Below are 17,926 nucleotides of genomic sequence, written 5' to 3'. Positions count from 1 at the left end.
CCCCCATTATACTGTTGCCTGTGTCCTACCCACTCTCTCCCACTTGGCTTCCCCAGCATTGTCAGGAGGTACCAACTCCCAACAAACAAAGAAAACCCTTGTTGCTGCTCATGGAGCAGCCCTGAACATAGAGCTGTGAACAGCCTGGCTGCAGCTACTCTGGAAAATGCCTCTCTCTCTCTTTAGATGCTCCTCCCTCCCCCATCCTCCAGAGTGAACTTTCCAAATACTGTGTGGCCAGTGCCTTAAGTCAGGCCATCATCATGCACATACTCTTCCAATATAGCGAAAACCTACCCAACTACTTGTATGAGATTCACTAAACAAAAGAATAGATAGAAACTTAATTTTAATTCTAATGTAAGTGGATGATGGCTGCCAGGGACTAGCCTTTCCATCCTTCTTCTCTTCATAGACTTCCACATTAGAACGGAGCCTGGAGCAAGTCCTTGCACGAACATGCTGGGAGGAAAAATGAAAGCCGGGAAGAAGGCCCAGGAGGAGGGAGAGAAGAGAAAAAAGAGAGGATAAGGAAGGGAAGGAGGGGAGGGGAAGGGAAGGAAAGGGGAAGGGAACAGGAAATACCTAGGAATGGAGAGAAAAAAAAGATTTAAATGAAGAATTTGAAACACAAGAGGGAAAGAAGAAATCAGAGTAGAAGAAAAGAAAGAAATGAAGAGTATGAAATGAAGGACAATAGGGAGAAAGGAAATTGGGGAAGAAGGATGCATGGAAGGGGGAATTTAGAATGAAGGTCACATTGAAGGAGGCAGGAGGGACAGAATGGAGCTGCCAGGTCCCGCCATGGGCCAGGTAGATGCATCACATCACCAACCACCTGTGAGACAGGCCTTTCACTTTACTGAGGAAGATGAGCTAAGAATGTTTAAAATGCTTGTGAACAACTATGCCATCCATTCGCCAAGAGACAAGGAAAAGTGAAGGGTGGGCACAGTCCCAAGCTTGAAGGTAGCCAATGAAGGGGGTTTAGGAGGAGATGGGCCTACCCAAAGCCTCCCAATCACCTTTACTATGGAATGATCGGAGAAGACACCTCAGTGGGATTCTAAATTGTCTCCTCATTCTTGAAGAAAAGGTGGCTGATCCTTTATAGACTCACTGCTAATTCAGAGAGCTATCATTAGCCCATTAGCTTTTCTGCAGAGCATCCTGAGGGTCCCAAGCCATGAGCCAAAACACGGGGGCCAATAGATGGTCTGGTCAGCCAATAGATGGCTGAGCACCTCCAGTGCAGCCCTCCCCACTGTGGCATTGGGTTATTAGAATGTCTTAAGGCTTTCAACGGGCTTACCTGGCACCTTATATTTGGCCTTGGGAATCAGGCATACAAGTGAAGAATCATTCCTACCACTGAAGACCAGCAGACTGCAGTGAGTCAGCACCCCAAATAGTGCTGCACAAAAGTTCCAATAGTTCTCTACTGTCTAAGTCATAACCAAAGTTTATCAGGTCCTAACCTATACTTTGGTTTAATTTCCCACCTCTCCCTTCTGCCACTCCCTACCCCCACCCCAAGTTTTCTTTTCTTCCTTATCTGTCTTCATTCTTCAAGAGAATTCCACTTCCTCACTGAAGCCTTCCCTGTCTGCTCACTAGGAATACCCCTCTTTCCTCTGCAGTCTTATAGCCCTTTTGCATATACTGGTCTGCATAACCTGTTACTTTTCCTCCCATTACTTTTCCATAGGCATAATCTAATGTTATATTCTCAAGGGCAAGAACCACATCCTGTATTCCTGGATACTCCTAAATACTAAGCCAATGCTTGTGCATGCTAAGTATTCAACAAACGTTTGGGAAATCATTTTTCCGTCATACATATGGTTTTGCCTTACAGGCCTCAACTCCAAATTCTCAGCATCCCACTTTTCTATACCTTGTAGGTTTTTAAGGGAGAGACTAAGAAGAAGAGATAGAAAAAATAAACAGTTTGGGGATGCCCCTTGAAAATCAGACCACATTCGAGAATCAAATGTGCTATGGTGGCTGGAGAGGGGACTAAATTGGTAATTCTCACCACCAACACTAAGACTTATTTGCTTTCTTTTATGGTTTCCTCTTTTATTAAAGGACCTTGTGGATTATTTAAGAGTTCACTCACATAGTGCTGTTTATGCTACATCCATGAGCCCTCCAGTAGCTGAGCAAATCATCAGATCAATGAAATTTATCATGGGACTGGATGGTACCACGCAAGGTAAGAGGGTCTGCAGGGGGACAACTCCCATAAATCCTTTCTTAGACTTCTCTCTACCTTCCTTCTGCCTCATCAATCTGCTCCCTTCTCAGATACACACCTTTGTCTTAATATAACCCAATTTGTACATCAATTTGTACAAACCCAATTTGTACATGATATATAATCATACAGAGTACAAAAATGTACTAAAAGTGCTGCCAACACACAACACAAAGAAATGCTTTTCTTTAAAGCAAAGAAAAATTTCTAATTCACCTCTTAATGTGATCAGCAAATTTGGATAATTTTGTATAATCAGTTGTGTTAAAATGAAGCAAATAGTTGTATGTGTTTGCTGTGCTTGCTTGGGACCATCACTTGTGTTTCCCTGGGAACAAACTAGGGGTTGGGGAGGGATTGGCCACCACTGCCCATTTGAGGATATGTGGACAAAACACACCCAATAACTTTCCATTTCCACTTCCGTTTTTTTTTTTTTTTTACATTGGTGCGCTACTTTGCTCAACCCAGATGAGCTTAATCTTTTTGAAAAATTGTTTCAGCAAAGCCTTTTGGAACTAGCCTCCTATCTTTTAGATATAGTTTATAGGGCTTCTACTACATATCACAGTGGGGATACAATGATGAATAAGGCAGTCCTTGCCTCCAGGCAATCTCGTGAGTGCATTCATGGAAGTAGTAAATTCTCCCAGCCCCAGGACTGGTCACTGGGCCATGGAATCCATGTGTTCCACCTCACCTCCCAACTAGTGAGAAGCCCTCCACTTTTTACTGCCATCTTCCAAGCCTACTATTTCAGTAGAAGCATGGGGAGATCCATTTCCCAATTTTATTAAAGCAGCAGAATACTTTACTCACATATAAATTTTACCCAGAACTCTACTATATAAGACAGATTAGAACAAGGCTGGGCTGGATGAAGTAGTGTGTACACCTACCTCCGTATTGACAGCCCCTCAAGCCTTTCTCCTGAGTCCTAGTGCCCCCCAGGACACTGGTTTGAAAACCCCTGAGACAGACCTTTTCTGTTCACTAAAGCAGGAAAATGGCTTGCAGAGTGATTTTTTTCCTCCATGTAAAACGCAGTAATTGATGGTTCTCCAAAGTCTCTTCCAACCTTGTCTTTGGAGTTTTATGATTCTGTCCCTTGTTGAATAGTCTGTGTGAAAAGGAAATAAAAATCCAATCTAGGAAGGCCATGTGGTGCAATGGTTAAGGGCAGAAACTGAAAGTAAACTGGAATCCTGTTTACTAGCTCTGTGACCATAGGCAAGTGATTTAACTTGTCTGGTCAACTCTGAGCAAGTGACTTCTCGGTGCTTCGGTTCATCCAGCTATAAAATGAGGAAAATAATATTGATGAGCTCATGCTTTTGTGAGAATTAGGTAAATTAAGATACATAAAAACTTAAAATTATGTCTGAAAACAATTATTTAGTAAGCATCATATAATTGCTTGCTACCGTTATTTGCTACTATTATTGAGGTGCTTAGTTCTCAGATGAGAAGTATTTGGACCACAACTCCGGGATGCTGTAGGAAAGAGTCTCATAATGGAAGTGAGGTAAGACTAATGTCTTCCAAGGCCCTGGATTAGTCAGGATAAGCAAAGTTATGCCACCATAAAAAATAAACCCTGAAACTCTCTATGGCTTAACAGAACCAAGTTTTATTTCTTGCCCACACCAAGTCTAATACAAATCAGATAACTCTTTACACAGCTATCCTCCATAGGAGCAGTGATTGAGGCTACTTTAGATTCCACGATCCCCGTGGCAGAGAACAGGGGAACATCAGCCTGGAAGTGACACTTACCACCTTGCTTATAATCCTTTGGCCAAAACTAGGCATATGACCACACCCAAATTTGTGGGAGAAGGAGTTGGTAAATTAAAGGATATGGATAAGCAAATATCTTTCAAACTTTTAAAACTGAAGCTAGAAATAGAGCTGTATCTGTGCCCACATGAACTGTCTGGTTGTATGAAAATGTATGAAAAAGACTGGTCTTGAACCACTGGCTTATCACAAAGCCATTATTGATGATCTTCTTGAAATTCACTCATTTCTTTTTTTTTAAAGATTTTATTTATTTATTTGAGAGAGAGAGCATGAGCAGCAGGAGGGGCAGAGGGAGAAGCAGATGCCCCCACTGAGCAAGGAGCCCCACTCAGGGCTTCATCCCATAACCTTGGGACCATGACCAGACCGAAGGCAGGCTCTTAACCGACTGAGCCACCCAGGCACCCCAAACTTCATGCATTTCTTTTTTTTATTATCATGTTCAGTTAGCTACTATCATTAGTTTTTGATGTAGTGTTCAATGGTTCATTAGTTGCATATAACACCCAGTGCTCATCACAACACGTGCCCTCCTTAATACCCATCACCTGGCTACCCCATCCCCTAACCCCCTCCTCTCTGAAACCCTCAGTTTGTTTCCCAGAGTCCAGAGTCTCTCATGGTTTGTCTCCCTCTCTGATTTCTTCCCATTCAGTTTTCCCTCCCTTCCCGTATGGTCCTCCATGCTATTCCTTATGTTCTACATATGAGTGAAACCATATAATTGTCTTTCTCTGGTTGACTTATTTCACTTAGCATAATCCCCTCCAGTTCCACCCATGTCGAAGCAAATGGTGGGTATTCATCCTTTCTGATGGCTGAGTAATATTCCATCGTATATATAAACCACATCTTCATTCATTCATCTGTTGAAGGACATCTTGGCTCTTTCCACAGTTTGGCTATTGTGGACATTGCTGCTATGAACATTGGGGTGCATGTACCCCTTCTTTTCACTACATCTATATCTTTGGTGTAAATACGTAGTAGTACAATTGCTGGGTCATAGGGTAGCTCTATTTCTAACGTCTTGAGGAATCTCCATACTGTTTTCCAAAGTACCAGCTTGCATTCCCACCAACAGTGTAAGAGGGTTCCCCTTTCTCCACATCCTCACCAACACTTGTTGTTTCCTGCCTTGTTAATTTCTGCCATTCTAACTGGTGTAAGGTGGTATCTCATTGTGCCTCGTGCATTTCTTAATGGAAAACAATTATTTGAGATTTAAGCTAAAATGCAAGTTATATGAGTTGTCCTACAATGACAGAATTATCCTTTGGTCTTATTTTTAAAGATGAATAACTACGAAAGTTACCTGAAAATTAGCCTATGTCTCAATAAGGATCACTAATTTCTTAAGCCCTTTAGTGTATATGCTATCAGAAGCAGTTGATTTACATGTAGCCAACCTGACAATCATTCCCTTCCCTCCTCTGGATTGATTTCCTGCTTCATCACAGACAGAACCCACTCCGCTTATCTGATCACAGCTGAAGATCTGCAGAAAAGTCACATTGAAAGATATGATCATTTATTCTTTGATAGTCATCTATCATCAGTTTTTCTTCCTTTGAGGTGAGAGGTATCTCCCCTGGTTCTCTCTATAAGGCCTTATAATTAAAGAATTATTTGCTTATTATTTTTTTACCTCCCAGTTGAAGTTTCTCACTTTACTCCTCTTACCACCTTAATAGGGAAAAGAAAAAAATAAAGAACAGAGAAGGCAATGTGTGAAGTCTGTTTTCTTAGAGCCAAGATGGAAGAACCCAGGGGGAAAAAATAGGACAATTTCTTTTCAAACGGGTGAAGATAGGAAAGTAGTAGAAAAGAAAACTGACAGAATCATCCACTAAGTTTCAGATGGTTCTGTCTAACACATCTTTTGAAGAATTCAAAAACACCAGTGAATGTTCATGTTGGCCTCATTTATGACAATGCCTGCTTTAAATAAAATGAACAAGACAGGTTGAGAATATTGCATTAACTCACCCCTCTCTGCTGAGATATACGGACTTTCGGGGTAAAGCTCCCCGGAGCTCAAAGGGATGCACTATGTCATTCCAGAGCTGCCTTACAGGGTCTGAGAAAGAGAGCACGGCTCCAAGCCTTCATCTTTGGCCCACTCCACTGCAACTGTGATTGGAGTCTTTCAAGGCTTTGTTTTGGGTTGAGTTTGGGGAGCAGTTGGCCAGATCTGTCCCTTGATGAATATCTTCACTTTAATCTGCAATGCAAAGCCATTGGCTTCAAAGAAAGGCAAGCTACAAGAATAAGGTCAGTGTTCCTTTGAAGCCAAGGTTCAAAGATGAAATAGCAGTCTCAATGAAATGACAACGTTTATGAACAAACAGCCACTTTCACTCTGCAGCCAGGCTGCTCATGGAGTTCACGCACACAGGCTGAGGAGCTGCAGGCCGTGCATGCATTCCACATGCTTCAAGGCCCTTTTAATCCCCGGCCTGTCACATCGTGCAGCACGATGAGCCCAAGGTGGAGATTTGGTTTCTCCATCCTCATGGTTGTTGGGTGGTCCATAAGCCAAATCAGTGCTGTAAGCCCCTTAAGGGCAAGAAATGTGTCTCGAATTAATCTGGTGTTCCTCTGAGTGTCAAACCCAGTGCTCGGTTTAATAAATACATCATGATTCAACTTCCATCTCGCTGGCCTACTCGATTTCAGGTCAGTGTTTCTGCTAAACAAGTTCAAGGGGATGTTCATCTCAGAGGACTGGAGGTCAGGAATGCGTTCCACACCTGTGTGGCAGCTACAGGGATCACTTAGTATTGGGGACCCTCTGTAACTGACATCACTTTTGAAGAGGCCCAGGAAGATTGCAGCCTCACCTCCACTTGGCAGAAACAGCCACAGGAGGCTGAGTCCCAAACCATAACAACTCCCCTAAGGAAAGCACCAGCAACAGGTGTCTTATTATTATTTAAATCTTGGATGCATGTTTTTCAATGTATCCTTCAATATTCTTTTTGAACTGCCAGTTTTGGCCTTCCTTCCCCACTTCCCCTTCTGCACTCCAGGGAGAAAATAGAGGATGTATCTCACGGAGGATTAAGGGTGCATGCTCTGCAGCCAGATGGCATGGGGCCCGGTCCCCAACTGCCCTCACTCCATGACAGGCAAGCTGCTTACCCTCACTTAGCCTCCGTCCCTTAATTTTAATTGGGCTTGTCCATAGGAGTAAATGACGTGGTACAGATAACGGACTTAGTGCAACACTTGATAAATAGGAAATACTCAATAAAAGCTAATGGTTACTATTATTAGTATTATTTTAATTCATCTGCTTTCTGCTCTTCTCCAGGTTGTCAAGTTTTTACTCATCCTAGAACTCTGTCTTTCTCTCAGACCTCCACCGGCTCCATAAGCAAATCCCAAAGCGCGTCCTTTGCCATAAGTCCAGAATCTGGTCCCTTCTTGCCAGGCCCGCCTCTACCTCTGTCAGCTCCCACCTGGATTACTGGAGTAGCCTCCTAGATATTCTCTCTACTTCTGCTCTTATCTTTTGTAAGACTTGTTTGCCATATAGAAGCCAAAGTAATCTTTTTTTAAAAAATGTAACTCAGAATACCCCCCATGCAGAACTTTTCACTGCTCTCCATCTTACTGAGTGTGAAGTTCAGACTGTGGCCTTCAAGGCTTCTCATGATAAGGTCTTCCATTTTCCCACCATCTTTTCCTCACTTGGTCCACTCCAAGCAGCTGGCCTCCTTGCTCTTCCTAGAATGCAGAGAATAACTTCTGCAGGGACACTGGGCCCTTGCCCGGCCTCCCTACACCAGCATCTCTGACCAATACTTGTGTGGCCCTATCCCTCACATCCCTAACATCTTTGCCTAACATCAACCTATTAGGGAAGTGACCTTATCCTAAACTACGCTCTCTCCTTGTCTCTCTGATTCTCCTTACCTCACTCTTGGCTTCATGGCATTTGTGAGCACCTGACAAATAACATAGGCATCGCCTTGTTTTTTGTTTTGCCTCCCTAGAATGTAAACTCCAGGTGAACAAGCATTTTTGTCTGTTTTATTCATTACACTGAGGACAGTGCCGGGCAATTCATTACAGGTTCTCACAGGCTTCCACAAATGTTTGTGGAAAAACAGAATCCTCTCTTTCCCTCTTATCTCAACAAATAAATGACCCTTGTCTCCTTCACATCTCCGTGCTTGATTCTCTCCCTTCCCACCTGCTACAGCCACTGCCCTTTTTCTGAGTGATGAACTGTTCACTTCCTTCATCTCAAAAAGCTTTCCCTTACCCCTTCTTCCTCTTCAGCCAGCCAGTGAGTTGCGTCTCTTCCATGGCTGCAAATCTTCCTGACCCTGGGGCCTTTGCTGCCTGCTTCCCCTCCCCCTCCCCACTCAGCATTCAAGAACTTGAGCTTGTCCTCAGCCCATTTCCATGGCCATTGCCCCGGAAGGTCATTGCTGTATACCCATGCCACTGGCCCTTCTCCGTACAGATTTTTGACTGACATCTCCACCTCTTCCTCTCTTCCAAGTCTTCTCTTAATTGTGGAGATGCTCTTTTTTTCTGGTTCTTTTTTTTTTTTTCTATCTGTTCTTCCTCCTGGTTTCTGTGAGGTATGTGCCCCTGTCTACATTTGCCAGAATTCCATCCTCTGTTCTCTTTAGATTTCCCTCTGCACAAGCACACGCCCCCCCCCCACACACACACCCCTTATCCTTTCCCTTATGTAGAGACATGGGTCTCAGATATGAACCTGTATCAGAATCACCATGGGGGATGGTAAGAACAGATTGCTGACAGCTTCTGGCTCAGAAATGCTTATTGCACGTCTCGTAAGCTCCCAGGCGATGCTGCTGCTGCTGCCCCAGGGACCAGACTTTGAGAATCACAGCTGTATGATGATCTGTAGTCAGTTCAGGTTCTCCTTCCCATCAGGTTGTCCCATCACTCCATGAGACATGAAATGATGACTGGGAACACGTGGGCAATTTCAGACATCAGTGGCATTATAATTAGCATATAAATGTAAGAGCAAAACTAAATATAGACATAGGGCAAGAATCCCAAGAAAGGGGCTGACTGTGAGCAAACTCAATGCTGAGATGGCCAATATTAAGTATTCAGAGATTCTGCTCAATCCTTTGGAGGAAAAGATGGCCCAGAACAGATACATTATCAGCATCTGTAATATGGCCAATGCATAATTGGGACTTAGCACCTTTATTTTTAATTCAGCTTGGAAAATATGTATCAGAGACCTACTAGGTGTCAGGCACTGTGCTTACTACTGGGAACATGATGGTCTCCATTCATAAGAAATCCACAGCCCACGAGGGCCTAATAGCCAAGAGCTCTGCACCCTCACAAAATACCTATGCTCACAACAGCCTCTCCCTTCAACCTGCCCTTCTGTATAACTTTTTGAAGTACAGAAAGTCATTAGGAGTTCATGATCACAGTACTGATTATATTATTTGATTTGATAGCAGACGTCTGACACAGAGACTGCCATTTCTCTAAAAACCTGTGTCTCTTGCTTGGGATGGACCAAGTATAATAATTACTTCAGTTCTTTAGGGCATCTTCAATAGGTGAACTCCATTCGGTGAGAAAGGAGATCCCCAGTGGGCAACTGCTAAGTTTAAATTAAATTATGAAGAAGGAAGTTTAATAAGTTAAAATAAATTACAACAAAGTCTTTCACACTCATAACTTGGGAGGAATGGCTTTTCCTATCGCTCTGTGAGGTCTGCTTGACTTTGCACTATAATTATCAGCTTCCTATTGGCTACTTATTTTCCTGCTGTGATTGTTACAACTTTGATGACATGGTGCTGAAATGACATTGGCACTTTTCTAAGAAAAGTTGGTCTGCTCAACCTGATACATCTATTGAATATCAGATACTAAGATTTTGTAATACTTTCAATTTCACATCAGGATGAAATAGTGACTGCATTTTATGAAACATTTGCCTCCTTGCCAGGATGCAATCTACAGACCCATTTATTTGAATATCTAAGTTTAATCTGGACATGTAATATTTTTAATTTCTTGTGTAACATCAATTTTTTTAGATATAAAACTTAACCAGAGACAGGAATAGTTTTGGAACAATTCTAGCTATATTTAACAGCTCAGTACTTACATTTGAATGACTCCACTAGCTAACTCATTTCTTATTTCACCAAAATGGCTTTAGGAAAAATCATCGTATCTGTGATTTAACCATCCTTTCTCCCTGCTGTTACTTCAGTGCTAGGCTGTTGGGATGAACACCAACTTTTTTTTATCACAATACCTCTTTTTTTGCTATCATATGCATGGAAATATTCAATGTTTATAATTGAGTGGCCAGGAGTATCCCTAGAAATGAAAACAGTAGTGAGAATGTACTTACAAGAGAAAATAAATACAGAATTCCAATTCCTAATGTATAATATCCAATTTCGGTAGCCTAAAATTCATCACTCTTAATAAAATCTCCCGGGCTTATACAATAAAGTTAAGAAAAATGAAATTCCCTATTTTTTGTCAAAGTCACACTTCTCCCTCTTTGCCCTTTAACAGGGAGTTTCTGAGTAGCAGGGGGGCACATGTCTGGATATTATATCGGTAGAGGAAAAAACTAAAGGTAAAATTAAGATGAAATAATGAATTGTGTTCTTCCTGGAAATAAGGCAATTCACTACATAGGATCCTCAAAGCTATGGGAATTTGACAGGATGGAAAAACAATAGGGTGTTTTGTATTATTAATTTGATATTTTCTGAAGGTAGTATGCAGAGATTATTGCTACAAGAGGACAACACAAATAACCACAGTATTACTAGGATCCTTCTTCAGTCGTCTTAGATATTACTGATCAAACTTAGATATTATCCAGATAATTGCCTCAATTCTCTACTTTCAATATGAAGAGAAGGCTTAACAAGCCTAACAGAGCCTGGAAATTTTGGTTTTGGTGAACTTGAGCAATAAGGCTAAGGGAGGATGCAGAAATTGAGTCTGCAAATGAAAGCTAAGTACCCCCAGCCATTGTGCCAATACAAGGAATTCTTCCTCAAGCTGTCTTCCTTTGCCCATTGGCAAATCAAAACCTTAATGGGCCCAGGATCTGAGGAGGAAGTATTAAATAGACACACTCCCCAACAGAGGGCCTCCTCACACTAAATCTTCCTGAGATTTTATTTCCTGCTTGACTTGGGAAGTATTCAAAACATTCCATCTGTGGAGAAGTCCTACCTGGGCCCCAGAACTCTGTTTGCACATCCCATGCTGCCTTTGGCAGGGTTGGGGAATGAAGGCTCTCAGCTAATGGGATTGCTCTCCTTTTTCCCTCTGAGTATCAATCAGCCTCTGGGATGGAAAGTTTCTCCATTCCTGAAATGAGGAGGTGATGTCTTTTAAATCTACGTTTGGTCATATTACAGTGTCACTATTCTATGGTGACATTGCCTATTCTAAAATTAAAACTGAGTATTCTGTCCCTTCGTTGCAAAATCTCTGGTTCTAATCACTGAGAATATCTGAGGGGCTAAAGATGACTGGTTTCTATGCAAAAAGGAGAAATTAATGGAAAGGGGGCATATATTGTTCGTTGAACAAGTTTAGATCACGTTTAAAATCACCAGATAAGTAAAAAATTGGCACTGATAAAATTTTTCTTAGCCTCACAGACAAAGAGAGAATTCTCTTCAAATTGAAAGAAAACAATTGGGACTTTCTCTGATTCCCCAGAGGCTTGCAACCTTTCCTCATTTTCATCCCTTGACCACCGCATAAGACCTTCCTTGCTCCTGACCCCAGACACAAATGCCTTGTGCTTTCTGCCACTCCTCTCATCTCTCAGAACAGGCTCAGAACGAAACTCAGGGCCCAGATGAAATTTGGACTCAGGACATCTTGGAATGGGAGTTCATGATGGAACGACCTTTCTAACTCCTGCCACCAACCCTAACCACCCTTTTCTAAGATATCACCCTCTTCTTTGTGGGCTATGCTCTCTACTTCCCTGTTCTGCACCATTTTTCTTCATAGTGCTTATCAGCACCTGCTACTTCCTTGGTTATTGTCTGTCTCCCTCAGGAGAATACAAATGCCGTGAGGACAGGGATACTGTCCCCAACCCCAAGCAAGAAATGTTGACAGAACGAATCACCCCGTTCAGTGTAATCTTTGGCCATATCCCACCAACTATTCACCAGGCATTGGTACCTCCCTTATCTATGCTCATGATATCTCCTCTATCTAGAAGGCCTTCATCTCTCCCCACAACCCATTTATACCTATTTTTTTAAGATTGTATTTATTTATTTGAGAGAGAGCAAGCATGAGTGGGGAGCGGGGCAGGCGGAGAAGGGAAAATGGAGAAAGGGAGAGAGAGAGTGCCAAGCAGACTCCCTGCTAAGTGAGGAGCCCAATGCAGGGCTTGATCCCAGGACCCTGAGATCATGACAGGAGCCCAAGTCAGATGCTTAACTGACTGAGCCACCCAGGTGCCCCCCACTTATACCCAGTCTTCATCTCCTAACCCCTATTTGACCTTCTAAGCCCTATCTCAATGACTGCATTCAGAAAATATTGCTTCCCTCCTCCATCTCCTGCAATGTTTCCCTACTGTGTTAGCCACACACCCCCAACCCAGCCTTCCAAATAGTTAGCGTTTGGTTAATTAATTGTGTCTTAAGCATCAAATATGTAAATGAATGAATACTCAGTGACTAGATTTGGGGCTAAACAGATTTCCAGGACAAAGCTTAGAACCTAATCACCACCTATAAACAATTATGGTTTCTTTAGAGATCACTTATAGAATTATTTTGGTTCAAATACTGGAGTTAGAATCACTTCCTCGATAGGCACATGTATGGGCCAAAATCTAGGGTTCCTTTTCTATTCTTTTGATAAATGAATGGTTTTATATTATCACATATATTAAGGCTCTGTCTAGACACCATCTAATACAGAGGTGAGTAAGCTGGATAATTCAAGCCAATGCTACCCAAATAGCAGAAACAAAAATAGAGTTTTTCCTTTAATTATCCGAGCAGTTAGCTGAATCCCTTACTTAACGTTTCCTATGGAGACATCCAAAGCTCAAAAGTGCATGTGACTTTTTTATACACAGTAATCAGCAAGGACTGGCCAGCTAATCCTCTCTGTCCGAGGCAAAGTACATATCTAAAATAGAGGAGAATAGGTTGATTCTTAGGCATCCAAAATGGCATTTTCCACTGAGTATGCTGAAGCGGGGGTGGGGGGGGTGGGGGGTGGAATGCTCCTTCTCTCCCCTCCTCCATCTTAATGATGGTTTGCACTTAGGATCTTTTTCAGTCAAGAAACTTCATGTTTTCATGACATTACTTGGTGTCTAGTAATGAGAGGTTGAGAAACTAAAATTCTCACACAAAAATTACAGTTTCCCTTTATACCATTTAGCCAATGAAAAGTAGAAGGGCATTGGGATTTTCAACCCTTAAAAGTGTTCATGATATACACAGTCTTATAAGGCTGGTATTAGTTACGGTAATTTGTTGCTGTAACAGATAAACTCCAATATATTAGTGACTTAACACAATAAAAAATTTATTTTTTTGGTCATACAAAGTCCAAAATGGGTGTTCCTATTGCATAGGTAGTTCTCTTCCAGGAATCCAACCTCCTTGCATCTTGTAGCTTCTCCAGCTTCAACATGTGGCTTCCAAGCTTGCCACTGAAGGGGTAGGGAGCAGAGGGGATGGTGTATGCAATGTTTTCATGGGCCGTAACTGGAAAGGCACATTTCATTTCTGCCCACATTCTATTGGCCATGACTCAGCCACATGACCTTGCCTGACCACAGAGGAGCCAGGGAAATGAAATAACTGTCTGCCTAGAAGGAAATGGGTTCAGTGAATAGCTAGTCAGGCTTTGCCACAGTACTTAAACTCAGTCCAGGACATTCTTTTTCCCAGACTTTTGATGGATGTATACTGTAGGAAGACATTGTATATTTTAGACAGTTTCCCAATCTTTCCCTATTGACTGAGTAAATAAACTCTTGACCTGGAATGGAATAAAAGTACCTAAGAAAACGAGAAAAACAAAGTCCAAAGGACTGAAGATGAATCTCTTTTCCTTTTATAGAGACTCTCAGGGCTCCTAGTCTGGATTTTACTACAACCATCCCTGCTTCTTTTGCACAGAACCTAGTCCCAGGCCACAGCAGGTATTAAGATCATTATCATTACTTTGTTGCTAAAATCCCCAGTACTGTACACTTTTTGGAGGTAGAAAATGGACCCTGGGCATAATGTTTCCCCAGAAGACATTAAAATGATATGAAATTGGGACAGTTCTGGAAGTCAGGCCAAAACAGGGAAGAACGTATATTTTGGAAATAGTAACATACTCTCAGACAAGTAGGACTTTTTTTTTTTGAGGGGGAAATGTGATGGGACAAAACATAGAACATTGCAATTTAAAACATGCGATTTATAAACATGCACATTTAGGCTAGTTATCTGAAATGGAGGGGTTCATTTTGAACCACCCCAAACCTCACACTCAGACCATTATGGTCTTTGGGGATCATGGACTTAAAGGAGGCTAAGAGACTTGAAGAAGGATTGAACCTTTGATGTTCATCACACCAGCACCCAGCAGGTGACTAGTCAAGGTGACTCATCACTCTGCACCAGATAAAGAAATAAAACTAGAATTCATGTCAAGATTGAGTTCATGTGAAGATATGATTCTGCCCCACATTGCTTGAAGCATTTCATCTACTTTGAGAAGCACTGTTTTTTCTGTTATATCTACATGGGCAAGCTCACTCCAGGTTGTTCATGCTGTCCTGTATTTGAGATTTGCAAAACAAATTTTTTGAAGGCTTAACCTGTTTTTTAATTTAGTTATTAAGAGAAAGAGTGGAATACAATGGCAAGGTCTTTCAAGGAACTTCATTAATTTATGAATCTCCATCGTTTTCCTTTTTTTTTCACCCTCGGGAGAGAAAACCTAAGGATAAAAGAAAAAAAAGAGTGAGGCTTAAAATATAATACACTCGAACTGGAAAATACGAACATGCCTCATCTTTAAATCATTTTGTATGGATTATTTCATTCATCCTGGTCATTTGTGAACTTTTATCATGAGATTGGCAGGTGAGGTGTTGACCCTGCTTCTAACCCGACATGGACTTGGAGAAAGTGGCACCAGCGCCTTCCAGCTGTGACCTTGGACCTTTGCTCTGGGTCCTGGAACAGGGCATGCATATTTTTACACTTGAGTTTGATAGGTTTAAAAATGGGAGTGACTAACTGGGAAGATTTCGCGCTTGGGGGGGGGGGGGGGAAGCGGGAGGAGTACGCTGGGTGACAGCAGTTTGCTCTCCAGTCAAATTTTCTCACTTTCTTACTGTTTATATTTGACATGAGATACAGTCACAAACTTCCCTCGGAAGCTGTTGCTTTTCTTCAGTGCTGTGTGGGAGCTGCAGACTATCCCAATCCATCTGCATCACCAAGCTTTTCTGAGACTGTCCTTGCTCATTTACTCTTCACCAGGAATTCTGTGTCTTCCTCAAAGGGAGGAAGAGGCAGTGAACACCAAAATAACACCCAAAAAAACAAAAGAAACTAATAACGAGACATGCGATTTTAAAAGTTCTCACGTTTCTTAGCACCTACCTGGGCAGAGAGCGGATCCAAGATCAGCTTCCTACAGTTTCTTTTCTCCCCTCAAACCCAGCAACATGCTGTTCTGTTCGGCCCCTTGGAAGTCCCTCAGTGAATGTGAGCGGGGTCTGTGGAGAACCCCACCTGAATCGGGCCCTCCAAGGGCCCAGGCATTGCTGAGGGAGGCGTTAGCTGCTGCTTCCTGAAGATATGTGCTTGGTTACCCACTGGGGACCAGACAGAGGCAGAGAAAGAGGCTCGGGGCTTTCTGCGCTTTCTAAAGGTTTCAGGCCACTGGCGTTTCAGCAACAGCTAATACAAAACAGATGGCCGGGTGCTATGCTCTGCTGGCTTTCAACTGAGGGGTTGCCTCCCTCGTGATTAATCACCTGTGTTGCGGGGGCGGGGTGTAGAAAGTCCTACCTGAACTCTTTTTGTATGTGTGGACCACAGGTTGGGCTGACCAGCCAAATGACAGGCATTGACTCTCTGCCCTATTGATGCTTCTGTGCACATAGGACAGCTTGGGTTTATCCCATAAACACAGAAATAGCCAGCAAACTGAATGCCGGTGAGGAGGGGAGGCTTGTCGGGTTGTGGGTCGCCAGAACTTCCATCCCTTCGTTTATTTCACCTTGAGAGTTAGGCAAGGGTGGAGGTTTAGGGCAGCTCCGTAAATTCTGCACTTGCTTTGAGGCCTTACAAAATTTCCCTAGCAGGAGTGTAAAGAGGATCTGTTTGTCTTTTAGATGGTACTGGGGCAAAGGGTTAGTGTGGCCACTTCCTTCCACCCGCCCTACAAACAAGATATCCTTTTACACCATGAGTTGCTACAGAAGCTTCCTCTTGGCTTTTGTCTCCTCTGTGTGGATGGATGCTGAGATGGGGGAGTCTGTGATGGAACACACGTGGGATTCCATGTTGGCTCAGCACAACTGGAGAAGGAAAGAACGCGATTCCAGCTGTAGCGTCTCAGAGGGTGAAGGGATGCCACTGTTCCACATTGATCTGTGTTTTTCCCCATCACTGGTTCATGTTCAACTAAGCAGCAAAAACCCCAAACGCCATGGGTGCCATGCCCCAGCCCCACTCTTGACTGGATAAGTTGTGGAGAAAACCAGCTACCCTACTGGCCACAGCTGGGGAGGCTTAAGCAGGTGGATTTGTGCCTGGAGAAGCCCAGCTTGTGCTCTGGGCTAGAGAGAACGACTGTATTAGTTTTCTATTTCTGCATAACAAATTACCACAAATTTAGTAGCTTAAAACAACATCATTTATTATCTCACGGTCTCCTTGGGTCAGGAGTCTGGGCACAATTTGTTCTCTGCTCAAGGCCAAATCAAGGTGTCTGTGGCTGGCCTCTCCTCTGGAGCTCAGGCTCCTCTTCCAAGCTCACGTGTTTGTGGCAGAATCCAGTTTTGGGGGTGCTAGAGTGAGGTCCCCATTTCCTTGCCAGCTGTGAGCTGGCCCCTCTCCGCTCCTAGAGACCTCCTGAACTCCTTATCACGTAGCCCCTCCACCTCAAAGCCAGCAATGGAGAATCTCCCTCGCCTCAGATCCGCCTCTCTTCTTGAATCTCTTTCTTCGGGGAGAGCCCAGTCCCTTCTAAAGGCTCACCTGTCCAGGTTTTAAGTACTGGTTAATGTCCCTAAAATTTATTTTACTCTTCTAAAATAGGAGGACTGAATATAGTTAGATTTCCAGTGACCATACGCTTCAACTTGAATACTGAAAATGAAAATTATTCCGGTGAACACTTAATTCTGGTGGATAAGAAGCTGTTGGAAGACATGTCCAGACACCAAAATATCCCACAAAAAATACAACAAACAAACAAAAAACTGAGAAGGGCACAGGAACAGCCAGATTGGGTGCAGGTGCCACAGGCTACCTTCACTGAGTTCAGGGGCACAGCCCTACAGCGCAAATCCAAGTCAGTCTGTCTGCTCTTTGGTTCAAATGAATAGTTTTCAACATTTTTGAACTATAGAATTTTTTTTTCAAATGAAATGTATATGGAAGTCCATTTTATAAGCTATTTCTAGTTTTTAAATTTTACAATGCTCATATAGGGCTTATCGTGTGCCAGGCGCTATTCTAAGTGCTAAAAATTTAATCCACAGAGCAGAATGTAATGGATATTATTATTATTACATTGTTGTTATTCCCATTTTATAGGTGAAGATCCTAAGTTACAGAAAGATGAAGTGCCTTGCTC

The 17,926-nt window shown here is 42.7% G+C and overlaps 1 protein-coding gene across 2 annotated transcripts in view; it reads left to right on the top strand.

The window, feature by feature from the left end:
• The window catches only part of SPTLC3 (serine palmitoyltransferase long chain base subunit 3), a 156,459-nt gene that overhangs the window by 117,771 nt on the left and 20,762 nt on the right, over window positions 1-17,926 (top strand). For both annotated transcript variants that reach the window (XM_027624271.1, XM_027624272.1), the window contains exon 9: window positions 2,092-2,218. In XM_027624271.1, coding sequence (XP_027480072.1) covers window positions 2,092-2,218 — 127 coding nt within the window. The remainder of the gene's footprint in view (window positions 1-2,091; window positions 2,219-17,926) is intronic.

This window comes from Zalophus californianus, chromosome 8 (genome assembly GCF_009762305.2).
Source record: "Zalophus californianus isolate mZalCal1 chromosome 8, mZalCal1.pri.v2, whole genome shotgun sequence".
Lineage (NCBI taxonomy): Eukaryota > Metazoa > Chordata > Mammalia > Carnivora > Otariidae > Zalophus > Zalophus californianus.
Note: the sequence above shows the minus strand (reverse complement) of the source record. Positions and strands in the feature narration are given on the sequence as shown.